Source organism: Chelonoidis abingdonii, chromosome 2 (genome assembly GCF_003597395.2).
Source record: "Chelonoidis abingdonii isolate Lonesome George chromosome 2, CheloAbing_2.0, whole genome shotgun sequence".
Lineage (NCBI taxonomy): Eukaryota > Metazoa > Chordata > Testudines > Testudinidae > Chelonoidis > Chelonoidis abingdonii.
Genome location: NC_133770.1, coordinates 100290892 through 100316448, shown reverse-complemented (window position 1 = coordinate 100316448; position 25557 = coordinate 100290892). Strand labels below are relative to the sequence as shown.

Sequence of the window (25557 nt, the reverse complement as noted above, 5' to 3'; positions counted from 1 at the left end):
CTTATTTAAGTTTTAAACTAGAAATTAGATCAAAAAGTCTGTTCCATAAAAGTTCTTATACCAACCCCATCACCACAGATTCTAACCACCCCCAAGTTGTGTATTAAGCAACATGACTGGCACTTGTCATATGTTGTTCTTTTCTCTCTTATCTCCTTCCCAGGGGGAGAATCATAAGTGCAGTGGAGTGTTTTGTTCAGTAATTATTTTTTAAATATGTACACTCTGTTATGTGTTTATAGGGTAGCAAAGTGGTAGGGCAACCGGGTTTCTGGGAAGTAGGAGTAGATACAAGGAGATCAAATATATCAAGGAGCTTATTTTTTTTTTTTTTAAAGAGGGAAATTTGTTAGGAAAAAGTTAAGAAGTGTAGGGGAAAAGGCACTTGCCATCCTTTGACTTTGCAAGGACCTATTTTTAGAGCAGAAGGATGCATTACATAAATAGACCCACAATTATTTTTAAAGTTTTTTTTTAAAGTACAAGAAATATAAAATCAGTGAGCCATATACTCTCATTCCTAAGACATAGCAAGGTGTGGATTAGTCAGTGATTGTTGCATTTCATGTAGGGTGACCATGTTTCCTAAAGGGAAAATGGGATACCATATGGGGCTAGTCCTCCCCTCCAACCGCGTGGGGCTAGCCCGAGCCAGTTGGCAAGAGAAAGCAGGACAAATGCTCACCTTTGTCCAAAAAATTCGGGACAGTCAGGACAGGGCTTAAAAAAGGGACCGTCCTGGTCAAAACAGGACATATGGTCACACTAATTTCATGGGTGTTTTACAGTGCACTAGATGCACACACCAATAGGCTCTAATGCACATGCTGTTGTTGGTTATTGCAGTAATTATATCTTGTGGTCGTATTTTTGAATACAATAGTAAGTGGGCAGCAAATCAAATCAGTTAGCAAATCTGATCATCTTTATAAAACTCTGACAGTTGATCAAACTCACAACCTCTGAGCCTGCATTATAGTTTAGTCTGGTACACATATTTAACTTCAATTTGTGGTGACAGAACTACTGTATAATCATCAGAAATCTCTGTTGGCAGGAAGGTTATACATACATAGCATGGTTAATTTTGTTTTATATTCATTTGTTAAATTCCTTGTTTCTTCTAATTCTGCAATTTAGCAGTAACCCCCGCCCCCATTTCCTGGTACGGTATCCCTGAGGGTGTCCTGGTACACTAAAACCATCCAGATATTTGCTATTGTGTTGTGTGCCCCAGCACTTGAGGCAAACACTGTAGGCATTCCAAACACTATGCCCTTTTGGCTCTAGGCCTTGGTGGGTTCTAAACATTCATGCACACATCTCAATAAAGGAGTAGCCTTTACAAGGGCCAGAAGAAAAAGAAAAGGGTGCAAATACCATAGGTACAAAGTATTGGTTGTGGAAAGACAGGAAAAATTCATTCCTAAATAAGCCCTCAGGGGGAATTCTAACAAGGGGAATGCCAAGGCTATCACTGGCCCTCAGTCCTCCTTCAAGTCCACCCCTCTTTCTGAGGGTGAGGTCTTACAGTCTTAGTTTGGTAGGTGTAGGCTTGGCTTTCTCTCTGATATTTGGGGTATCACTTGGTGATCACACTGACTGTGGGCCCCTCCCCATAGTCTCCCTGACACCTAGGCACATTGGAGTACTACATGTTCCACTTGCTAATTTTTCTGGTCCCTATACCTCCTCCTTAGGTATGCTATGAACGATTTTTTGTCTTCCTGATTATCCAGAGGTTAAGCCAATGAGGGGGCATATAGTAATAAGCCTCACACCAATAGGTTTGTGTGACCCAATTTCTTATAACCATTGATTTATTGTACATTCTGCACAGTATAGCCCAGAACTGTAAGGCACATCATTTCATGTTTTCTCACAAACTCAAAACACATTCCAGGTTTACTAAGGTTTATTAAGCTTTTGAGGGAGCCTGTGTACTCCTACACTGATTAACTGCTTCATGTCAAAACCATGGATAAGTCAGTCAGCTAAATTTCACTTCTAGTTCTTGGGTTAATTCAAACCTAAAACTTAGAAACACAAGAGGTGCAGAAACGGAAGGAATGGTTCACCCAAGTTCCTAGAACCGGGAACTGCTGAACATGACACAGGAATTTATCCCTGCAAGTTCTGCCCAATTATACTGGAGTCTATGCACATAAATACTAGCTCTATCAGGATGATGTATACCATAAAGATACAATGTGTTTTGTTCAAGCTCTAAAGATGACAGCGAGTATTTCATGAGTCCCGCTTTTTTAATATTCTCTCTTCCTATTATCCTGTGAAAAATCTATGAAACTTAGTTGTATTTTATACGCAAAGTTGTAACATTCCTTTAAAACAGTGGTTCTCAAAGCCGGTCCGCCGCTTGTTCAGGCAAAGCCCCTGGCGGGCCAGGCCAGTTTGTTTACCTGCCGCGTCTGCAGGTTCGGCCGATCATGGCTCCCAGCGGCTGCAGGTTGCCGCTCCAGGCCAATGGGGGCTGCGGGAAGTGAACTGCGGAGCGGCAGGTAAACAAACCAGATGGCGAAGGTGAGTTAATATCTTTTATTGGACCAACTTCTGTTGGTGAGACAAGCTTTTGAGCCACACACAGCTCTTCGTCAGGTCTGGGAAAGGTACACAGAGTCACAGCTGTGATGCTGTGAGTACTTTCCCCAGACCTGAAGAAGAGCTTTGTGTGGCTCAAAAGCTTGTCTCTCTCACCAACAGAAGTTGGCCCAATAAAAGACATTATCTCACTCACCTTTTCTATCTAATATCTTGGGACCGACATGGTTACAACTACATTTCATACTGAAATTAAACAAGACACATTTTGGTGATAAAAATAAGGACTTTCAGAGAGAAAAATACTTTGGTGCAAATATACCTCTACTAAGCTTAACCCTTCAAATCTTATGCAGGTTAAACTCCACGTTAACATTCAGGATTGCAGGAGTGGGCCATCTGCTGTCTTGGATAATTTTAGGGGAACCCCTCCTCACAGATGCTTGGAACCTGATTTTTCTTAAGTACTGAGCAACCTCAGCTCTCACAGGTCACATTTCTAGAAGTCAGACCCACAACTTTCAGTTTTTTACCAAAGCAGACTGGAACCATACTCATAGCATTAAAGGCTAGTGGAACACTGGTACACCCTCAGTGTTTGATTTACTTTACTTTTCTCGTGTTTATCTGCCAATTCAATGCACTGTTTTCTGTTTTTTCTTTACATACCAGCAATCCAATACTAAAGAGAAATCTTACGCGAAAAAGCTGTTTTTCCTGCACAATGGACATGTGAAATGAGTACCCACTACATTTTCAACAGATCACATGAACACGAAGTTAGTGTCCAAACTTATGCTGTTCCTGGGGCTTAGCTTATGCAAAAACAATGAAAGAATGCTTCCTCCTTCAGCTTAGTTGTCCCTACTGTGTCCCTCAAGAACTGCCTCTGTCCTAGCACCTTGGTACCATCTCTCAGAAGATCTGATCCCTTACATCCTGGATGAGTTAGTAAGCTGAATCTGCCACAATGAGTCAGCAGAGTTTCAGGGGCTTTATGGAGGATTCTAATGCCTGCAGTAAGATAGGCTGCAAGAAGAGTCCTGTCAAAAAGGAAGCAAAATCACATCTTCATAAGGAAAACTGTTTCAAATTCAGTCTTTTAAAGAAAAAAAGCAGTTTAATGAAGGAGGGGGCATGGCAAGATACTTTAATGATGACAATGCAGTCCCCAATGTGGATGCTGTTGTTTGGGGTGATGGTATAGTAGGATGACTTGGCGGATGCACTAGTCCAGTACATTTCCCAGGAAGCCACTGACAGAGCTTCTATAAAACCTTCACCACAAATTACAGCTACCCTCCCATGATGGAACTCTGAGACCGAAGGCAGCCACCTACCATCTGACTAGAGCTAGGCAACACTTTTCTGGTGAATAGTAAATCCACTGAAAAGCACATTTTGGGGGTCAGAAACATTCACAAATTCAGATCAAATTTGGTGAATAATTTCAGATTAAAATTTTTTTGGACGTGACATTTTTTGAATCAACGTTCCATTTTGAAAATGTCAATTTGAATCAAATATTCTACATGTTTTGTTTGACCTGAACAAATGTTGCAGGTTTTTTTTCAGTTCAGCCACCAAAAAAAGCAACTATTTGTTCAGCTCTACGCCCGAGGTTCCTCAGAAATCAGGCCCTTTTTTGGACTCAGTTGCACTGGGTGAAAATTGCACGCCTCTGGGCTAGCAGCAGGGAATCAAGGACACCTAGTACAATTCCTGCTGATAACCACAGGAAAGATACAGATCAAGTCGCAATTGACTCTCTGAATAACTAAAAGTTTCTGAGCTAATTTAGGTATATTTGACATTTTTATTTTCTTGCTTCCTATAACAGAGTATGCAGTTGCCTAAATCAACCCAGGCATATGATATACACCATTTTGAACTTACTCATTATGACATATGGATTTTTTTTGTTTATCTCCTCCCTTCCTCCTCATTTTTGAAGCCAACAAAGGAGCGTTTTTGTTCAGAGCATTCTCAACATAAACTTTTGAGAACACTGGGGGGGTTGGAAATCTGTAAACTGTTGAAATTTTATAACCCAAATGATTTATGTTTGTTTTTTGTTGCTTCAGCATGTGTTGAAACAGACCAGTCAAAGTCACTCAGAAAAATCTTTAGATTCATTCGTTTACTAGGCAAGAAGACTGTAAAAACACAAGCCAATGACTGCACATTTTCCTTCGATTGCTATTGAGTCACTGACATATATATCTAACCCTGAAGCCACAATAACTGACACAACCAATGACATGTTTGTTCTGGATTGCCTGGGGTGTCAAGGAGTGACAGTAAGGCCCCCTGTTTAACAGAAGCAGGTAAGCACTATTATACTTTTATTTAGGAGTATTTTACTATACAAGGACCATAAACTGCTTTCTCTTGTCCCACTGTAAATTCAGAATAACTTCACCAATGTAAATGTATAAAACTTAAGTTTGATGACAAGTATGTACTTGTCCAGAAGATATCCTGTTTTATGAAAGTATGGATGGATAGTTTTTCCAATGCTAAAAACATAAGCAAAATAAAATCCACATGTCAACACAGAATCATGCATACTCAAAGTATTATGGACTTCAGAATTCTAAATGACCAGGCTCAGATACACTACTAATGATACAGCATGACTTTGCGACAGTATTTTTTGCCTGATTCTGCAAATCTCTGACCATCGTCAATTTCCACTGACATCACTGATCAACTCTCAGCACCTTGAAAGACTGGGTCCCTTGGTTACTATTATGAACCTTAAACATTACGACTCCAGTATTTCATCATGTATTTTTCTTGATACATTTGCCAATATCAATTTCTGGTTTGGTCTTTCTGGCCTCTTCTGCATTAAATACAAGCACATGAGTCTCTTTCAGCCTAAATAAATTGAACTACTGTATGCTGGAAATTTATTTCTCCACTTTTCCTTTATTAAGCTCAGTCTTTTATTCACACAAGGTGAAATTTACACCCCCTCTCCCTACACAAAGCCCAAATAAAATGTGCAGAACAATAAGAGAATCAAAAGGATGGACTACACCCCCACAACTTACAGGTCAGCTCCAATATTCCAGATCCTGGACTGGAGTGGGAGAGAGGGGGTGGAGAGCCATTCTTCTGCATCCACCCTCCATTGGTTTTGGCCACTGGATGTAAGCACAGATGCAGTGCCCATCTCAATACTTCCTTCTATTCCAGTATACATGGAGTTAGCATGCAATCCTCCATCTTGCTGCTCTGCCCACTGCAATGCACTGTAGGGGATTTGATGAACTCTTTTGTCAATGGGTGAATTTCACCTACAATGTTGAAAAAACGTTGTCTTGCCCTTAAGTCAAAAAGCCATCATCATATTTTGGTGAAATTATCCCTCTCTCTGCCCATTATATATGTAATATTAGACAATGTAGTTTGGGAGCCAGGGGTTAGGACAGCCACATCTCACCTTTCAGCGTCTAGCAATATCACCAATTCATGTCCGCCAAACAATTTAGAAAATTCTTCTAGTAAAAGAGGGAATCAAAATCAATATAAATATGAAGCAGAAACTTCAAAATATCTCTGAAGCTGTCAGAAAGGCTCAGTAAGAAGAACATTTTTTTCCTTCTTTGCTTTATAATTCACCTTTAATCCTTCTGTGTATATCAATTCCTCCTGACTCTTAATATATAATTAACAAACTGTTCCAGCAGTACTATGTGTAATTCAGTCATACCTCAACCTTAAAAGGAAAATCAAAGTTTATTTAAATATATTAGGACACAGGAGAGATCGTAATATGGAAGCAACAAGGCACTTCAGTAACACAGACGTCTCAGATAGTGGAACTGTCCTATAAGATGACTGTGGCTGCATATTTATTTTAATAGTATATGACTCTTGTCTAGTAGATTTACAATAATGCTTTAAAACTTATCATTAATTAATGATTAAAATGTATATGGTAATGTAACAAAATACTCTGGTTTTCTATAGTGTCTTTCATCTGAGAATTTCAAAGCACTTTAAAACATTAATCAACTTGAAATCCATTTGATATATGCTAGCTATTGATATCCCTATTTTGTAGCTGGAAACTGAGGCAGAGTGAGGTTACAGTCTAAATTTTCAAAAGTGATAAGTGGTTTTGGGTGTCCTACTTGAGATATTTTAAAGGGGCCCAATTTTCTGAGGGTGGGGACTCTTCAAGCTGTTTCCAACTGGTCACCCAGAATCATTCCTCACTTTGGAAAACATAGACCCACAAGACTTGTCCAAGTTAGTCAGTGACACGGCCAGAATAGAATCCATCTGACTCCCTGCCACAAACCCTCTTAGGCCCTTTTTTTTATATACTTTGTATCTTAAGACAATTTCTCACATGCTTGTCAAACATTGTAATAAAAACCCAAACCCTCTCACCTCCCTGGGCTGGGAGTGGGGTTGGGGGAGGTGGGGTGTGGGGGGAAGGAGGGTGGAGAGTGTTGAGGTTGTTAGTTCTTATTGGATTTATAAAATTGTGTCCTCTGGCCGGTAGGATACTAGTGGCAATGAATTTGCGGGTCTCAGCCTAATCCTTTGTTAGTCCATGTAACAAAGCTCCAAGCAAACAGAAACAACACAGCTTGGCAATATCTGATCAGGAGAAATCCAGGGCTGGAATAGTAGAGTTGTGGCAAGTTAAGGCAAATGTGAACTGGTTGTGTGGGGAAACTTGCTCAGAGCCTGACTCTCAGCGCTCATACAAATGGATACATCCATGGACAAATTCAAAAAAGGAAAGAAAGGGACACTGAACCAGATTTTCAGCTGGTGTAAATTGGCCTATTTTCATCGAAGCCAATGCAGCTAGGTGAATTTACAGCTGCTCAAGGCTTAGACCTCTGTGTTTAAAACCATAACCACTTCTATGTGGTCTATCTTAAATCTCTGCACAAACAGAGGTTGTTTATAGCACTGAGGTTCTCTAAAATGCTCCCACTACATAAGTGTCTTCAGCCTTGCAGAAGGTGAACACCCACCAACACCAACACCTAGTGGTCAGGTGGGGATTGGCTGGTTGTCTGACCACTGAAAACACAATACTGCCCTTCAGTGCTCCCACTCTAAGGGTTTCCAGTCCTCCCCTTTAACACAGCAGGGACTTTGGGGTCTGGGCCCTGGAATAGTGGACGTATTTTCCAGTTGGGATCTCACCCATGGTGAAGGCTCCTATTGTCATACAGTCCTCTCGGAGTGGGTAGGCGAGCCTGGGCTCATACTTTCCATTGGGCTCTGGTCCAAGACCCAATGGTGGGGCAGCTTCACTCTGTACATTGGGGTGCTAACCAGCCACCTCCCCCCCAGACTACTTCCTATCCCAGTCTCCTTTAGCTTCACTGAGTAAATCACAGAATCTTCAGTCAAGTCTTTGACCTGCACACTCAGTCAACTGCCTAGTTCAGGTCTGCATTGTCACGTCTCAGGCAATGAGCACCTGGGCAATACTTTCCGCTCAGAGTATCCATCTGCTCCCTTCCACTGCCTGCCTGCCCCGGAGCTATGCCCAAAGCTGTTCCTTAACCCATTGCCCTCAAGTCTGGGGTTTGCATACCCCATCACAAGGCTTTATTTAACAAAAAAAGCATGGAACTGTCTGAGAGATCAGCTCAGTCTTAGGATATTTCTAGCACATTCTAAGTATTTATAAAGTAGCCATGGCATCGCAGTACCAGTATCCAGGTACACAAGTGATCTAGTAATTGTGAAGTCCACAAATGCCTAATCGTCTCAATAAAAATGCTGTCATTAACCCTTTCTGAAAACAAAGATGTTTTAAATTAGCATAATCCTCTGGGTCTCCTGATGACATTTTATGTCTGATCTTTGTCTGTCCATATAAATTTTATGGCTCTCTGGGAAGAGATGGGGTAATCTTTTGTTCCTTTTTTTTACAAACCGCCAGTGAACCAAAATCTTAAAGCATACGGATTATGGAGATGGGTGGGATAAAAGATCAACTAAGATCTTGGCTACATTTGTAGCAGAATGTAATGTATGTGTTGCTACATGCCATATTGAAAAGCAGACTGTGTCCACACTGTGATGTGTAGCTACATGGGGCAGTGATAGGTTTTGGCAGAGGTCAGACAGCAGGGAAAGTCACTGCAGTGGGGAGCTGCTTGAGTCTTTCCCTGCTGCCTCCCCTCTGCCAGAGTCTTTCCCTACTGCCAGAGCTTTTCACTGAAGCAGTGGGAAGGCAGCATGACATTACACTGCTTAAAATAGCAGTGTAGACAGGGGAGGCATTGCTTGGGTGTACATGTAGGGTACATACCCTAAGATTCTGGTATGTCAGTACTCTACATGCCTAAGTGCTGCTTCACCATCTACACTGCTATTTATATCCGGGCTAGCTGGACAGTGTCTGTACTCTACACATTGCCATATATGTAGACATACTTTAAATGATCTAGGGACAGAAGCCCTATATATTTAACAGTAAAATGTTCAAGTCAAGTTGACCCTGCTGCTGAAAGCTGGGTGCAATAAATGTATTTATTACAGTATTTTAGACCTGCTGGAGTTTTCTCAGGAAAGTGATATGAGGTAGTTTTATTGAAGTCAATAGTGTTACACTGGGGTGAGACTGCTGTAAGAGAAAAATCAGGCCCAGTCTCGAGGATTTTCCTTGTTACTACAGTTAAGGGTGTATTAAACATTTGTAAACAGACAGACACAGAAGGAGAAACAGGATTTCCATCTGACCATGTTTTGCAAACATCCTCACTGTCTGATTCAGATGCAGCTGAAACGATAAGGGTATCCTTGTTATGACTCTCAGACTGAGTTCTGACAGCAGAGGTGGGGAGTAAATGTCCACTATTAAAATTAAGGAAATGATAAATTGTTCCATGCCAATAAGTAGAACTTCAATTATATTATGCCTGAATTATAGCTACATTAGCAGTCTGGTTTGGGTAATCACCTGAGCAGTGAAGAAGCACTGACATGCCATTGTTTGGGTCTGGCGAAATGCATTATGTCCATCTGCATAGATCCTATTACAGAACTACAGTCTAGTTCTGCAACACTGCCTCATAATGACCAGAACCTTCATCCTTAAAAAGTCCCACTGATTTCATGAGACTACGCAGACAGTAAGCAAAATCCCACCTGAATAAGAGTGGCAGAATCAGGCCCATAGGGAACACAATGAGAGGCACTGACTATTTTATACCATTATGTCTAGCAATGATTCCAAGGTGTGTTTATAGGTGTGTATTTGTGTGCATGCACGTGTCTTGATATTTCCCACATTATAAACCAGTTGCTTGCTGAAGGCACACTGAATCTTCTTCAAGCCTTTCAAGCAGAGTTGAGATGTTTTCTACTTCCATGAGATACACAAAATTGAACAGGAAAAGAAAATAAGCAGAAATTTCCATCTGTGAAGAGTCATCTTGAGGTGGGGCAATAGAGAGAAAGTTCCCTTCCTCCACTTTTCACCACATGGAAAGCAAACCTAATAATCTTTGGCGCTTAAGTTAAACTTCCAAATTTACAATGTTTGAGTGGGTTAGAAATAAGACAAATAAGTGTTCCCATCCCTAGGACAGAGGAAGTTTTGATCCTAACACAACGGTTGTGTTTTTGCAGTGCCTTCCCAGTGATGGTTCAGATGACTATTGCTAAATATCAGTGTCTTGTGACTCTTTGCACTCTTTTAACCTTTGATCCAGTCCATATGGGCTTCATCATCTAGAATGTCACAAGCACAAGAAAGCCAGGAAAACCACCAGAACAAAAGCATCTCCGTATACTCATGAATAAATGACTGACCATGGACCCCAATGAGTTAGTCCTACTGCAAAACTGAAAGCCACTTCAAAATTCATTCCAAGGAATGTCAACAGGGAAGCAAGTAAGAAGCTGCTGTCACAGGCTATTGGGAGCCTTTTATTAATATGCTAAGTATTCAGAATTATGATAGAGAACTATAGGATTTACTGAATATTATATCCAACTTTGTTGCAGGTCAGTAGAGAACTTTTTAACATTCCCAACTGTCCTTTCTCCCAGCATGCACTGGGTCTGATAGAAAACCTGGGATGGATTGTTCACGGGCTCTCTCTACCTCAATTGTCCCACAGACCTGGTCAAGAACACAGAGGGGATCTTTCAGGGTCATTGCCTACAATCATTTTCTTTCTATCAAAAGAAAGACAAGGGGAATCCAGTGGACATAGTGTACTTAGATTTCCAGAAAGCCTTTGACAAGGTCCCTCACCAAAGGCTCTTACATAAATTAAGTTGTTCCATGAGATAAGAGGGAAGTCCTTTAATGGATTGAGAACTGGTTAAAGAGAGGGAACAAAGGGTAGGAATTAATGGTAAATTCTCAGAATGAAGAAGGAATAGTGGTGTTCCCCAAGGGTCAGTCCTAGGACCAATCCTATTCACTTATTCATAAATGATCTGGAGAAAGGGGTAAAAAACTGAGGTGGCAAAGTTTGCAGATGATAAATAACAACTCAAGATAGTTAAGACCAAAACAAACTGTGAAGAACTTCAAAAAGATCTCACAAAAAACTAAGTGATTGGACAACAAAATGCAAATGAAATTTAATGTGGATAAATGGAAAGTAATGCACATTGGAAAAAATAACCCAACTATACATAATAATATAATGGGGGCTAATTTAGCTACAACAAATCAAGAAAAAGATCTTGAGTCATCGTGGATAGTTCTCTGAAGATGTCCACGCAGTGTGGCAAAGGCAGTCAAACAGCAAACAGGATGTTTAGGAATCATTAAAAAGGGGAAGAGAATAAGAAGGAGAATATATTATTGCACTTATATAAATCAGTGGTATGCTGATATCTTGAATACGTGTACAGATGTGGTCTCCTCATCTCAAAAAAGATTCTAGCACTAGAAAGGTCAGAGAAGAGCACTAAATGATTTAGTTTAGAACGGGTCCCATATGAGGGGACTATTAAAGACTAGGACTTTTCAGCTTGAGAAAAGAGGAGATAGGGGGAAAATATGATAGAGGTCTATAAAATCATGAGAGATGTGAGAAAGTAGATAACAGGAAAAGTTATTACTTATTCCCATAATACAAGAACTAGGGATCACAAATGAAATTAATAGGCAGCAGATTTAAGGACAAATAAAAGGAAGTTCTTCTTCACACAGCGCACAGTCAACTTGTGGAACTCCTTACCTGAGGAGGTTGTGAAGGCTAGAACTATAACAGTGTTTAAAAGAGAATTGGATACATTCATGGAGGTTAAGTCCATTAATGATTATTAGCCAGGATGGGGTAAGGAATGGTGTCCCTAGCCTCTGTTTGTCAGAGTATGGAGATGGACAGCAGGAGAGAGATCACTTGATCATTACCTGTTAAGTTCACTCCCTCTGGGGCACCTGGCATTGGCCATTGTCGGTAGACAGGATACTGGGCTAGATGGACCTTTGGTCTGACCCAGTATGGCTGTTCTTACGGTCACATGCCACTGGACTTGGTTAATTTATTTGGGGAAAGAGGGACTTCTTCAGCAAGTGTCTCATGTTATTTTCAGCAGACAGGGAAAGCCTTCACCTTCTGAAGCCTGTACAAGCGCAGCTGTTATATATTGCCTAAATACCATCATGACTGGTTGCTTTATAAATATTCAGACAGGTAGCTAGACAGGCTGACTAGATAAGATATAATGACTTACTACTGCATGGATAAAGAAGAATCAATATGGTTATGGATCCAAGGTATAATCTACTACATACAGCCAACATTTTCCCATTACACTTCTTTACTTTAGAGACAGATTTAATTAGATTCCTTTCAGATATCTTTTCTTTCCATTACTGTAATTTCTAAACATAAGTATGCGTGATATCTCTCAGTTTTGTGCATACAACATTTACATGAGACCTGGAAAAAAGTCTTATTCAGTGGAAGCTTGTAGGAAAAATGTTAAATCTCAGTTTCTCCATAAATGAGAAATATTTTCCAGTCTATGTCTCAATTTTCACTTGGCATACACATGACTACTCTGTTCTTTCATGTGCTCACTCTGGATTTGGAATGTTGTTTGCAAAAGGAACAAGGCATGAAATAAGTCATTACTGGGGGGAAAACTAAAATTTTTTGGCTAGGAGAGAAAATATGGATTTCTCAATTCCCCCAGTCTGGATAACAGTTAATATTTTCTTATGTATGTTTTATCCCAAACTCATCAGCATTCATACTGCAAGAGAAAATTCCAACAGCTGTTGCTAAAGATGCCTTATGCACTATGTCCCTCTTGATGGGACTTGCAATACTTCCTAAAAGAAAAAGGAGCCCAAGGACAGATTCCATGTGAATGATAAGCTGTTTGCATTACTGAAAGTCTGCCATAAATAAGGTACAAGGCTCAAGGAAACCCCAAACCTGAAACAATCTGTGATTGTGTAATTTTTGTGACTGACCTCAAACTTTAAAGTTTAAAATCCAGCGAGTTAAATCTGAGGCTCTCAAACCACTTTACATATATCAGTATGTTAGGTATCTCACAACAAATCTGGGAGCAAGAGGAATATTATTGTCCCTGGTGCTAAGATACTATGGTAAGGGGGGAGGGCATAAGAAACCCTAAGATAGATAAATTTGAATAAGAAGAGTTTTACCATTGATTTCAATGGGAATCGAATTAGGACAATGCTGAGAGCTTTAAAAAAAGTCCCACTCCTCACACACAAACAACCACAGGCAGGTTTATAACCTATCCTCAGATATATGAGTCTATATACCCTTAATGGATTAATTCCATTCTTTGGACTTTAAAATGCTGGGTCCAAATTCTGCCTCTGATGGATGCATAGAACTACCAGTATTGTCAGCTAGCGTTGCATGTGTATGTCTGAGGTAAAATATTGTCTTTATATTAATAGCAATCTATTAATCAGTATGCATAGCAAGAGAAAATGTATCTATATACTAAAAGCCAGCTGTGAAACTGATCAGGCTGATTATGAGATTTTGGCCTAAGCTAATTATATCCATAAAGGTTCAAGCGCTGTTACTCAACAGCCATCCTATTGCATATTTTTTCCTTGGCTCTTGCAAACCTCCCATATTTTGGTTTACAACTCCTTTCGCTACTCACAAGGCCCTCCCTTTGCACGATTGACTCATCCTTCTGGCCAACGATGGCTGAACATGTCTGTCTCTGTATTATATATCTTCTATACACAAAGAGCAACCAAGTACTTTCAGTCTACATTAACTCCATTTTATATTAAGAGGACAACAAAGTGAGAGAGAAGAAAAGTAGGAGAGAGCACAGTGTGTGTCTTCTGTCCAACAGGCTGTACTGTATCACACTTGAGGACAAAATGGCTGCTAAACTCTTCTCACAGGAAGAATTTTTAGAAGTTGGAAAGGTGCAGTACATAGAAAACAAAATGCATCCATTTCATAGCTACAGCCACTGAACTCTGGAGCTCATCAACCATGCTTAAAAAAGCAGATGGAAGGCTTTGTGTTTCTGCCATCAGAAACTAGGCCAGCCATAGGAAGCATTGCAGTATCTGAATTGAACACTCATTGAGAATGATGGTGGGAAGGCATTCTGATATATGTATTACAGATCACAAGTCATCGATCCCATGGTACTCAACTTCATGAGAGTGGTGATGTACCAAACATTTATTTCAGACACCACTACTGCATCCCAGGCATATATATATTACCCATCCACTGCAACCACATACCAGATCCCAAATGGAACAATTTACTGGTATGAGACTTCCTACTACCTGCCCTAAGCTAATGGGATGGAGGAAGTGTTTACAAGAACAGAAGGACATATGGAACTCACAACTTGAATGAGGCATATATTATGCTCTACTAAAAAAAACTCCTTCTGATGTGAGTTACTGAGATTCCCTCAATAAAGAAAAACATCAATAGGAATAATTGATATGTCAATGTTTTGCTAACTTGATGAAATCCCAACAAGTGCTTCTGTTCAAAGGGAACAAATAAAGCTCGGAATCAGCTGCCCTCAGTTCAGTGCACTACATCGGAAATTATCAAAAGGAAAACAACTCCCAAAAGATAGAGAGATGCAGAGGCAGACAGTAAACTGAGAAGATCAGAATCCTATCCATAGGCACACAGTAAAAACAAATGTGAATCAGCAAACTGATTCTCAACATATACACTGAAGGTGAGGAAAGCCCATTCTTACTGGTTCCATCAGACAAAAACTGATCTATTTCAGAGGCTATAGCATTATTTAGGGCTAAAGTGTGCTGTTCAGGCACAGCCTGCAGTAGGGGGCAATGTGGGATATTTCATCCCAGCAGAAGCACCTGAAGGTGTGCCACAGGCAGGAACAGTGCTGCCTGGAGCACAGAGACAGCACAAATATTACTCTTTGACGGGGAGCAATATGGGGCTTCAATGTCCGGACACAAAGCCAGGTGGCTAGCTGGCAATGGGTGGGCAGAGCCACAGTCATGCCACTCCCAGCCCTCTCTGGGCTTGCTGAGTTCTTGCATTCAAGTGACTTGGAGAACAGCAATTGTACCTGGCCTCTGCACAGGAGTGCAAGGATAGCAGGATAAAAGAAAGCTCCTTGAATCTTCTTACTCTACTAAATCTTGCGCACTCACACACGGGCACAAACAATGCCTTAGTGTCAGAGCATGCAGTGATAAGATAGTGCATTTCAGTAAGAGGCCTGTTAACTCCTCCTCTTTCAGACCCTATTATTTTATCTACACACAGATATTCCCTCTTTCTTGCTTTCTTCTCTTGCCCCATTTCTAAAGAATCTCACTCCCCCTCAACAATAGTAGGAATGGGATTTATATGGAACCTGATGTAAACTGACAGCATTTGTAACACATGTGCCCTTTATCATGTGGATCCAACTGGACTGTTTCATTCTGCTTAACACTTATACAGCAGTCCTTACCATTCAAGGTGGTTTTCCACAAACGCAGACATGGGGCTGATCTGTACAGTGTAAGTGTCATTGGCTGAATACTCAAACAGGCCATAGTAAGGATTGAAGAGCTCCTGAGACAGAAGGAAGAAGAACTCTCGGGAAGGACCACTGTAGTCCAAGCTGGAAAGGAAATTCAGATAAAATGAGTCTCATTTCTAGCTGCGTGCATTTCATGCTTTGCATCTGCACTGGCTAATGTCTTACTTTCAGACAATAATTTCTAACATGTTTGCTGATGCTAATTCTCCTCTTCAAGGACCACGTTTTAATTTTAGGAAGAGACTTCAGCAAGTCATGATGCATAAGCTGCATTATTCCCCAAGTAGCATTCCTGCAAGGTATCACGACAGACACATCCCTGAATATAGCTTTCTCCTATATCCCCTTTGTTCCATGCAGTAATAATTTGCAATTGCACAGCATCCCTTCTCTCCGCTGGGCAGCAGTGAGACAAGACTTCTCACATTTCTTTGTTCTGCAGGGGTCTATCTGCTTAATTATGAACACCTAGATTCATGGTCTGGGTAACTCACACAGGGGAGTAAAAGAGGGTTCTTACTTCCTGCCTGAGTATGCAATCTGAAGCACATTCCAGTCCCAAGATATCAAACCTTGGGTACTTACTTACAATGCATGGTTGTGGTTCCTCACACAACTCTCTCTCCTGTAAACTGGTATGGTGATTTTTCATTTGGTTAACATGTGCTTTTTTAGTTTTCTGGTGGTTTCAAGTTTATTTGGTATCTTGGAGAGGGACATTTACATTTAAATTAAGCCTTGCTGTCTGGATTTATGACTTCTCTCTTTAAAGGGCCACTTTCTTTTTTCTTTCTTTCTTCTCCTTTTAAATCAGACTTTTTCAATTATCTCAACTATTTAAAAAATGCTTCACGAATGCATTAATCCCAAACAAGATAGATTTATTAAAAACAGATTGTCCTGCAATAAGGTTAGGCAGCTTTTATGGTTAGTTTAATATAAACCTTAACACAGTAATAAGAAAGAACCACTTGCAGCCATAAATCACTTAATGCCAAAATGGTTTCTGAGAAAGGCATTACTTTTTACATTTAATAAATTCAAAGGAGGTGGAAAATTCTGCAGCTGGATCAGCCTACTCTATAATAAGGCTGAAGTTAGAGTAGCATAATTGCAAGTGGCTGTATGTCTGACTCATTCACGTTGGAAGGAGGCACAAGGCAGTCTTGCCCACTTTCAATGCTACATTTTGATATGGCCCTTTAACTCCGTGCAGCTCTGACTCTTAAGTATGCAGTCAGATTAAAGCCATGAAAGTGAAGGAGATTGGACCAAATTATTTTTCTGATAAAAATCTGGCTCAATTAATATAAATATATGGGGCTAGATTCACTATGGCTGGTGCAAGGTGGTATAAATTAAACCTGCCTGCTTCTCTGAAATCCCTCATAGGAGCCCTGCACTGAAGGCTTCTGGGAGATACATTAATTCAATACATTCCCTTCACAGCCAGCACTGCCCAATTTATGTATTGTGCTGGCTCTCCCTATGTACCCCACATTGCCAGGAACATGGGTCATTGAGGGCACTTTGCACCATTAAATCTGCTCACCTCCTCACTTTCCACATTAGGTTGCCTCCAGCAGGATCTTTGTCCTCAAATGTAAATGAATTTGATTTTTATGATTTGCAGGATACTATGCCAAACATGGTAGAAGTTATTGGGAATTAGGGGAAAATACCTAGTCAAGTTCATTGCACGGGCCATTGTTAGCATATTAGAACCATTCTCCAGATGAGTAAACTGAGACAAAGGAAAGGTTAATGATTTACCCTTGGTCACACTATAAGGTGACGGCAGAGTCAGGGACAGAACTTGTTATAACAGAACTTCTCTAACTTTTAGATGACACTGACTCCATAGATGTTCACAAATTAAGGGGTTAATAAAGTCCATAATATCAACAGCACTAAAAGTACCCCTCTTTCTAGGTGGTGATTTACTCTGTTTTCATTTTATCTCCAGATGAACCAAATTCTACAGAACTCTTTACTTGATCTGTTACCTTAGCAAGTTCAATCAGCAGCGATTGCTGTGTACTTTGCCAGCTGCCCCAACATCTTTGGAGCTGAAACTGTGTCTCCCTTTTTGTCCCTAAATCTGTGTTTCTAATAAGAGATTGTATGCACAACACAATTAAAACAGGATTCCAAGCCTTCATTATTTGAAACACTGGAGAGATTCAAAATGTCTTTCTTTAATTAAAATTTGCAGATGAAGCCTCTTGTAGAGCATAACTGTTGATTTGAGGAGTTTGCAAGGTTTGGTTGGATAAGAAAACAAAAACTCAGCTGTTTACTGTAATCTCATCTGAATTACCAGAACTTCTTGGGTTTGCAAGATCAGCCAGGAAGTCTCACAAAAAAAGGATGCCTCAAGAGATTTCCAGTACTTTCTGCTTCTGGCTGACAGTAACAATGGCTCTTCTAATAGTGTTTATGCTTCTCACTTCAGCTAGGGTGAGTGAGAAAAACATTTTTTCAACCGCAACAAAGGTTCATTTTAAAGAGGCAGTGAAAATCGCTCGTTGAAGAGGAGGATTAACAACCTGATATTTACTTGGGCTAGTGCCTCACTACCCATGGCACCAGGATGGTGAGTCTTAATCAGTTAATGTTTTAGAAGAACTCAGGAACTGTAGAAGTGCTCAGCATGGAGAAGTACTACGTAGTACAAAGGTTTGGGTTGTTTTTAATTTTACACACACCAGTTCACCTCCCCAAAGGTAACAAGTAAAACCTAATGCACAACAAGAGAGATTCAGCCTTTTCCCAATGCCATACTTGCTTTGCAATGCAATGGCTCTCTCACAATGCACAATATTTAATAGTTCCCTACCCTTCCTCTCCAACAAACGTGATATAGAGTTTGTTCCGCTGAAGCTCCTTGCGTGAATAAGCCATCACCTGATTGAAGGTGCCTTCCAGCAAGTGATCACGCCGTATAATTAACCTGCAGAAGAACATAGTAATAAAGATCTTGTTAATCAGCACTGCCTGAAACTCTTGAGAAGGGGAGTGAGAGGTGCTATTATCAAATATACATAAAGAGAAACAGATGCTATTAAAGGGCCAGACTAAGCCCTGGAATAAAACAATGGAATTCTATTGAAGTCTATGGAGTTATGCCTGCTTGTGCAAAAGGCTGGTTTTGGCCTTTTATTGGTTCTTGTTTATTTGTTTAGTTAAGATTTACTCTATGACTGAAAAGTAGATTTCTCCTCTAAGTGATAGTAGATTCAAAATCTTGCTGTACCCCAAAGGCTTTCCATCGCATCTCCTACAGAAATTAGTGCTGCAGATGGGCCTCTGGCCTTTCTAACTTCCTGGAGTTGATTTTGATCTCACACTGGATTTACACCAGTGGACTTCCATGGCATTATTCCATAAGATACACTGGTGTAAGCAAGGGGAGAATCAGTCCTTACCTATATCCACTAAATGGCCCCATTTACTCTCCCAAACATCTTTAATTAATAGTGCAGTGTTTCAAAGATTACTTACGAGCTTGGCCCATTGTAAAAATATCCCCTTATACAAGAAGTTCTTATTTTTCATATATAGTTGAAATGTAATGACACTTAGTCCTTTTGGAATGTTCTTCATGTCTGCCTTGGCAGGACTCTGAAGGGGATAACCAATGGCTAGAGCTCCTCAGACAGTGCAAGAATAGTTTGATGATGACATTTGCCTAGAATAAATTGACTGGTTTTCAGATACTTTTTCCACAACACATGTGGTTTGGTATGAAGCCAGCCTGATGCATGAATTCAACCAGATGCCCAGGAAATACCTTAGAAGCATACAGTGCTTTAGCCAATTACTATAACTATCCACAGAAAATGCTGCAGAGAGGCAAGTCAGCTACCAGGCTGTTTGGAATGTGAACTCCACAACGGAGTGACAGAGAATTACAGGGTCAGATCCCAAAAATGTATTAACAGAATGAAAAAAGAGCTAGTCTAACTAATATTTAGGTGCAATGGGGAATAGAGAGCAATTGATAGGGCCTGAATTTCAGAAGTGCTGAGCACCTGCACTGCCAGTTCAAATCAATGGGAGCTGTAGGTACTCAAGCCCACAATGTTTACAACAATCAGGGCCAAATTTTCATCCTGAGTTACACTGACATGTCAACTCAGAGTAAAGCCAAAGGATTTGGAGTTACTTCAGAACTGTAATAGTGTATTGAACCAATATCATTCATATTTGTCTAGCATGTTATTGCTCTACCATTACTGATATAGCTAGAAATATCCAACATCTCCTTAAAATAGGTAAAGGAGGAGTGTAGGAACAAATAGATCCATGAGAAATAAAGCACCCCAGATATAACCCTCCTGTTGGCCTATTTTCTTGTTTATGTGTTTCTGTATGTGTGTGTGTACACACACTTTTCCTGGATAAAATACATAGATACATCATCTAATGTTTCATTCCTGACCCACGATAACGATGTATCTTCACATATATCCGATCAATCTCCTGATTCATTACTACAGTGACAAGACTAAGATGTATCATGTTAAATTATTTTAATCATTTGACATAATACTCACTTAATTTTACCTGGACCTTGCCCATATCCTTTGGCTTCAAGTTTTCGATAGAAATTGCGTAACTTGGCTTCAAAGTCTCTCCTATATGGAGAAGGCGCTCTTGCACTAGCTCGCTGTAATCCTAGAAGGGAAAAGAGAAAAGTCATAGAGTTTAAAAATCTTTTAAAGAGGGTCTTATTCATACACCTGGTATTTTCAGTTACAACTTGCGAGAAAATATTATGTGAACTTTTATTGGTACATGTAGAATTTCTGAGTGCTCATTATTTTCATGTTTTATTTGTCATTAATGCAGCCATCAGTTACTATAATTCTGTGGTTCCCAACACTTCTGACAGCTGCATCATCTGACCAAGATGATGGCTGTGGTCCCTTTATGCTTCCCAAGCCTTCAATTCTCATTGACTGGAATGGAAAATCAATGGGAGTTAGGTGTCGATATACTCTTGAAAATCTCTCTCCTCACCCTCTTCCAGGAGATCTCATTATCTGGCAGGATTAAACCTTTGAATCCAAAGCAGCACTTCAGCACTTCTAGGGGGCCCAGACATGGCTGGGAATTGGGGTTTTCTGGGTTAAATGCCTTCTGTATATTAAAGACATTCAGCTATAAACACAAAAACCTTTGTGGCACAAGAGAGGATTTCTGTGAGCAAGAAGTCTTACATTTTAACATTAACAGTAGATTTTCAACAATTTGGGACCTGTTTTGTTTTGAAGTCTGAATTCTGAAAGCAGCCAATTAGTTCTGTTGTGTAAATGAGCATCATAGCAATCAGTATTAGAGGATGGGATCCATGAAATCTCATTTCCCTATCTTTTTAGAGGAGACAATGAAAACAAGTCCTTTTATGAAAGATTTGGCAGAAAAGGCTCCAGAAGAAGGAAACAAGTTTACATTTAGTTGAAGCACAAAGTATCTGTGAAGACTCATTTGTAGCAACAGAAGGACATTATTATTTGACTCAGATGATAAAACAGAAAGGCACATTTATATAGGATTCAAGGAGAATCCCTGGTGAAGCTTCTCTTGTTCTGTCAGAATATTTTTTACATCACACAAGAGAAGTAATTACTGGTTATTTTGGGTTGATGCAACCAGTAGTACAGATGAACAAATAGTACATTCACTCAAATCAATCTTATTTGTCATATTACCATCTTTCCACAAAAAACGTTAAAAGCCACTGCATGTCTCTCAACACACCAATGAGTGAGGATATTGGTCAAATGTTTAAATCTCATGCAAACTGGAGATCTGCCCCATTAGATCAGTAGTAAGTACAGGTGCAAATCCCTGCTGAGGACATTAAAACCCACAATTTGCACTGAAGTTTATTCCTACTTGAAATCAGCGAATCCAGTGGTAACAATAGGAATTTTTTCAAAGATCTCCCCTGTGTAGAAAAGACGTCAGTGTCTTTCCACAAAAATATTAAGACTGGTATTTGCGAAGTCATCAGGGCATTTGGCACCCAATTCTCATTAACTTTAATAGGAGCCAGATGTCAAAATAGCTCAGGTGGTTTTGAAAACAGCCTACACTCATTTAAGATCATATTCCTGGGATGTTACTCAAAATGACCATGAAACCAGTTGCATGGTGGACATGCAGACAAATTCAGTATCCTTCTGAGTTAGGGTTGGGTGTTTTAGCTAAAGGGAGCCACTTGGTGCTCAATTTCCTTGGCACAGACAATATTTCAGAGATACACAGCACTTGGAAACAATCTTCTACAAATGGATACCTTTCTGGAATACATGCTTTAGTCAAACATAAGTTATGGGGCTCAATACAGGGTAACTGGGTGAAATTATCTAGCCTGTGACATGCAGGAGGTCGGACTAGAATAGATGATCTAATGGTCCTTCCTGGCCTTAAAATCTGTGAATCTTGGGAGAAGGAGCAGTCTTGGAAACAGTGTCTGGCTGGATATTAAGTTTGGCCTACAGTTGTTTACTGGAGTTCTGAAAGCTTTATCATACATATGTGATTTGGACTTTGCTTCTCCCATCTAATATCCATATTCAAGAATGTACTTACATGTCAATAGATTAGACTCAGAACACAGAATCTCCTTCTCAGTCTAATCTCCCCTAACCATTTGGAAGCTGGGACCATATTTTCTTCTCCTTGGACAATCTCTGATTCCCACCATGCTGCCAGCATCAGTGTCCCATGAGACAAATGAAAGTGACAGCATTCTGTGTATTAACCAAACACTCCAGCAGAAAAATTGTCTGGGGTCAATTCTCAACTGGTATAAACTGTCACAACTCCTTTGAGGTCAATGAGATACAAAAATTTATACTAGCTGAGACCCACCCCTCTATGATTATCAGATGGAGAAGCACAACAAACACAAGAGCTCGTGTTGTTTCCCCTCCATTTACCTGGAGAGTTCTGAGGTGAGGAGCAGGGAGAACAGCGAGGAGAGAAGCTGTAGCCAGGGTGGAAGGCAGCCTGCAAGGGTATGTAGGACATAATATCCTCTTCAAAGAGGCTGCAAGGAAAAACGATAGAGACAGGCCCTGTTTACGCTCATTACACAGGAAGAAGCACAAGAATTCAGTACAGCAGAATTCTGTTATAACGATCAGTTTGGGCAGCCTTCATTTGATCATGACTTACAACATAATAATCAGTACCAACAAATGCATAAAACAGTGATCTTCCCAACCAGGCATGGTCTCAAGAAGCAAAAACTTCAATTTACCATAACAAAGTGAGTTCCATTAGGCATTTTCATGCCAAGACAGTGCCAGATTGGATGGATGAGCCAAGGTTTGAGGCAATGGTAAAAGCAGCAACATCCAGTGGTCAAAAGCAAGAACAGGGGATACATAATGTTACACAAATTGTTTCTCTTTTGACTATGATTTGTCTTGGTCATATATTTTGCTAAAGTCACTGCATGATTCTCTGACCATCTGCATCAAGGTACAGGCAGTTGGAGCAAGTTGTATACTTCTTGCATTAGATAGAGTGAGCTGTGTAACTCCAATCAAAATCAACTTGGGTGGCATGTATTTTAGTGTAAACACAAGGCAACGGAGAAATGTAATCCTTCATTGTGTTGAGCCACATAAATCAAATTATCCTAGGTTCTAAAGCACTAATTTCATTGGAGCTCCAAAAGATGAGAAGACCCTGCCTACATTAGTAAGGTGTTGCCGCCAATAAATAGTAATGGTTATTCACTCCACTGTAGCTCAGCTCTTCCTTTATGTGAGATAGCCTCCTGGATAGCACGGCCAGTGGCATAACTGACATTCCTATAATTTGCATCTGATTGTTATTCAGAGAGGTGTGAACCACATTTCTGCATTTCAAAATACCACAGAAAAATTTAAAATGTCATTTCTAATCTGATCCTTAAAGCCCAAACCTTACCGTTCAGTACAATCGAAGGGTAAAGTTCATTGTGCCAGTGGGGACTAGTTTCTGGAAAGTATGATTTGAGACATATATTGTGGTTGAATTATTATGAAAACCAACTGGCTATCAGGACAAATGAATCCCTGTGTAATCATGATAGGGCCCTAGCAGAGATCAGCCTAGATTTAACAAATTCTGTCTATCACCTAAAATATGTCAAAAAACATAGAGTGGAGACAGCTAACCAGCTTCTTGCGTACCATGAGTGACAAAGTTCTGTTTTTGTTCAAATTGATTACCTCAGTAGAATGACTAAATCTGCATCACAGGACAACTTTTCAAGCCCGTGTGTACCCTCTGTCCGAATGTAATGGATCTTCTCCCTGGAAAATTAATGACAAAAAGGGGAAAAGAAATCTCATCATTCATTGCCAAACCATAAGATAGGGATGGATTATTTTTTCCTCGCTGCTTCTTTAATTCCTTTTTGCTCTTCTCACAAAGATAGCAAATAAAAATCCCTATTGCCTTTCGAGTCTGAACAACCAAACCTATAAAACAACATTCTTTAAATCATACCAGCAGTCTGTCCCCAAAGCAGGAGTCACATTTTAGAGAGCAAGATGATTTCCCTATCCCTGGAGCTTATGTGTAACACTGCAGTTGACATCACTGACAGATGAAAGTTTGCCTCTTTGGAGGCTATACCTAATATACAACATTTTCTTAACAGAGTTGCATGTAATGCCCTATACTTTACATGTTTCAGTCCCAGGTTGGCCTCATTCATGCCTTTCCAATTTCTATGATAAAACTTGTAGGACAATTATTTATTTTAAAATTAAAATAATTGCTACCTATGAATTTCCTGTTCATTAAAGTTGCTTGATAGACAGTCTTGGGGACTGAAGTCCTATCTAGAAACCAAATGAGCCTGGCTATGATCTTACTGACACTGTTATCAGTAAAGAATAATTCTATGGAAGTCAGTCAGTGTAAAACTGCTGCATGTAAGATCAGAATCAGACCTAATGAGCATGGCAGCAGTATTGTAAACACCAACAAACAGGCCTACCAGTGTGTCTCTGGAAAAAGGGGTAAATAGTGAGGTGGCAAAATTTGCAGATGATACAAAACTACTCAAGATAGTTAAGTCCCAGGCAGAATGTGAAGAACTACAAAAGGATCTCTCAAAACTGGATGAGTGGGCAACAAAATGGAGGATGAAATTCCATGTTGATAAATGCAAACTAATGCACATTGGAAAATATAATCCGAACTACATATATAAAATGAGGGGATCTAAATTAGCTGTTACCATTCAAGAAAGAGATCATTGTGGATAGTTTTGTGAAAACATTCAGTCAATGTGCGACGGCAGTCAAAAAAGTGAACAGAATGTTGGGAATCATTAAGAAAGGGATAGATAATAAGACAGAAAATATCATAATGCCTCTATATAAATCCATAGTACGCCCACATTTTGAATACTACGTGCAAATGTGGTCGCTTCATCTCAAAAAAGATATATTGGAATTGGAAAAGGTTCAGAAAAGGGCAACAAAAATGATTAGGTGTATGGAACAGCTGCCATATGAGGAGAGATTAATAAGACTGGGACTTTTCAGCTTGGAAAAGAGATGACTAATGGAGGACATGATAGAGGTCTATAAAATCGTGACTGGTGTGGAGAATGTAAATAAGAAAGTGTTATTTACTCCTTCTCATAACAAGAGAATTAGGGGTCACCAAATGAAATTGATAGGCAGCAGGTCTAAAACAAACAAAAGGAAGTATTTTTTCACACAACGCCCAGTCAACCTGTGGAACTCCTTGCCACAGGACGTTGTAAAAGCCAAGACTATAACAGGGTTAAAAAAAGAACTAGATAAATTACAGGATGGGCATGGATGGTGCCCCTAGCCTATTTGACAGAAGCTGGGAATCGGTGATAGGGGATGGATCACTTGATGATTATCTGTTCTGCTCAATCCTTCTGGGGCACCTGGCATTGGTCACTGTTGGAAGACAGGATACTGGGCTAGATGGACC

At 40.0% G+C, this 25557-nt stretch overlaps 1 protein-coding gene across 1 annotated transcript in view; it reads right to left on the bottom strand.

The window, feature by feature from the left end:
- The window catches only part of HECW1 (HECT, C2 and WW domain containing E3 ubiquitin protein ligase 1), a 395944-nt gene that overhangs the window by 36980 nt on the left and 333407 nt on the right, over positions 1-25557 (bottom strand). Inside the window, exons 19-23 of the mRNA XM_075062598.1 lie at positions 23805-23888; positions 22521-22630; positions 20127-20247; positions 18407-18520; positions 15496-15648 (exon numbers count right to left, since the gene is read on the bottom strand). Coding sequence (XP_074918699.1) covers positions 15496-15648; positions 18407-18520; positions 20127-20247; positions 22521-22630; positions 23805-23888 — 582 coding nt within the window. The remainder of the gene's footprint in view (positions 1-15495; positions 15649-18406; positions 18521-20126; positions 20248-22520; positions 22631-23804; positions 23889-25557) is intronic.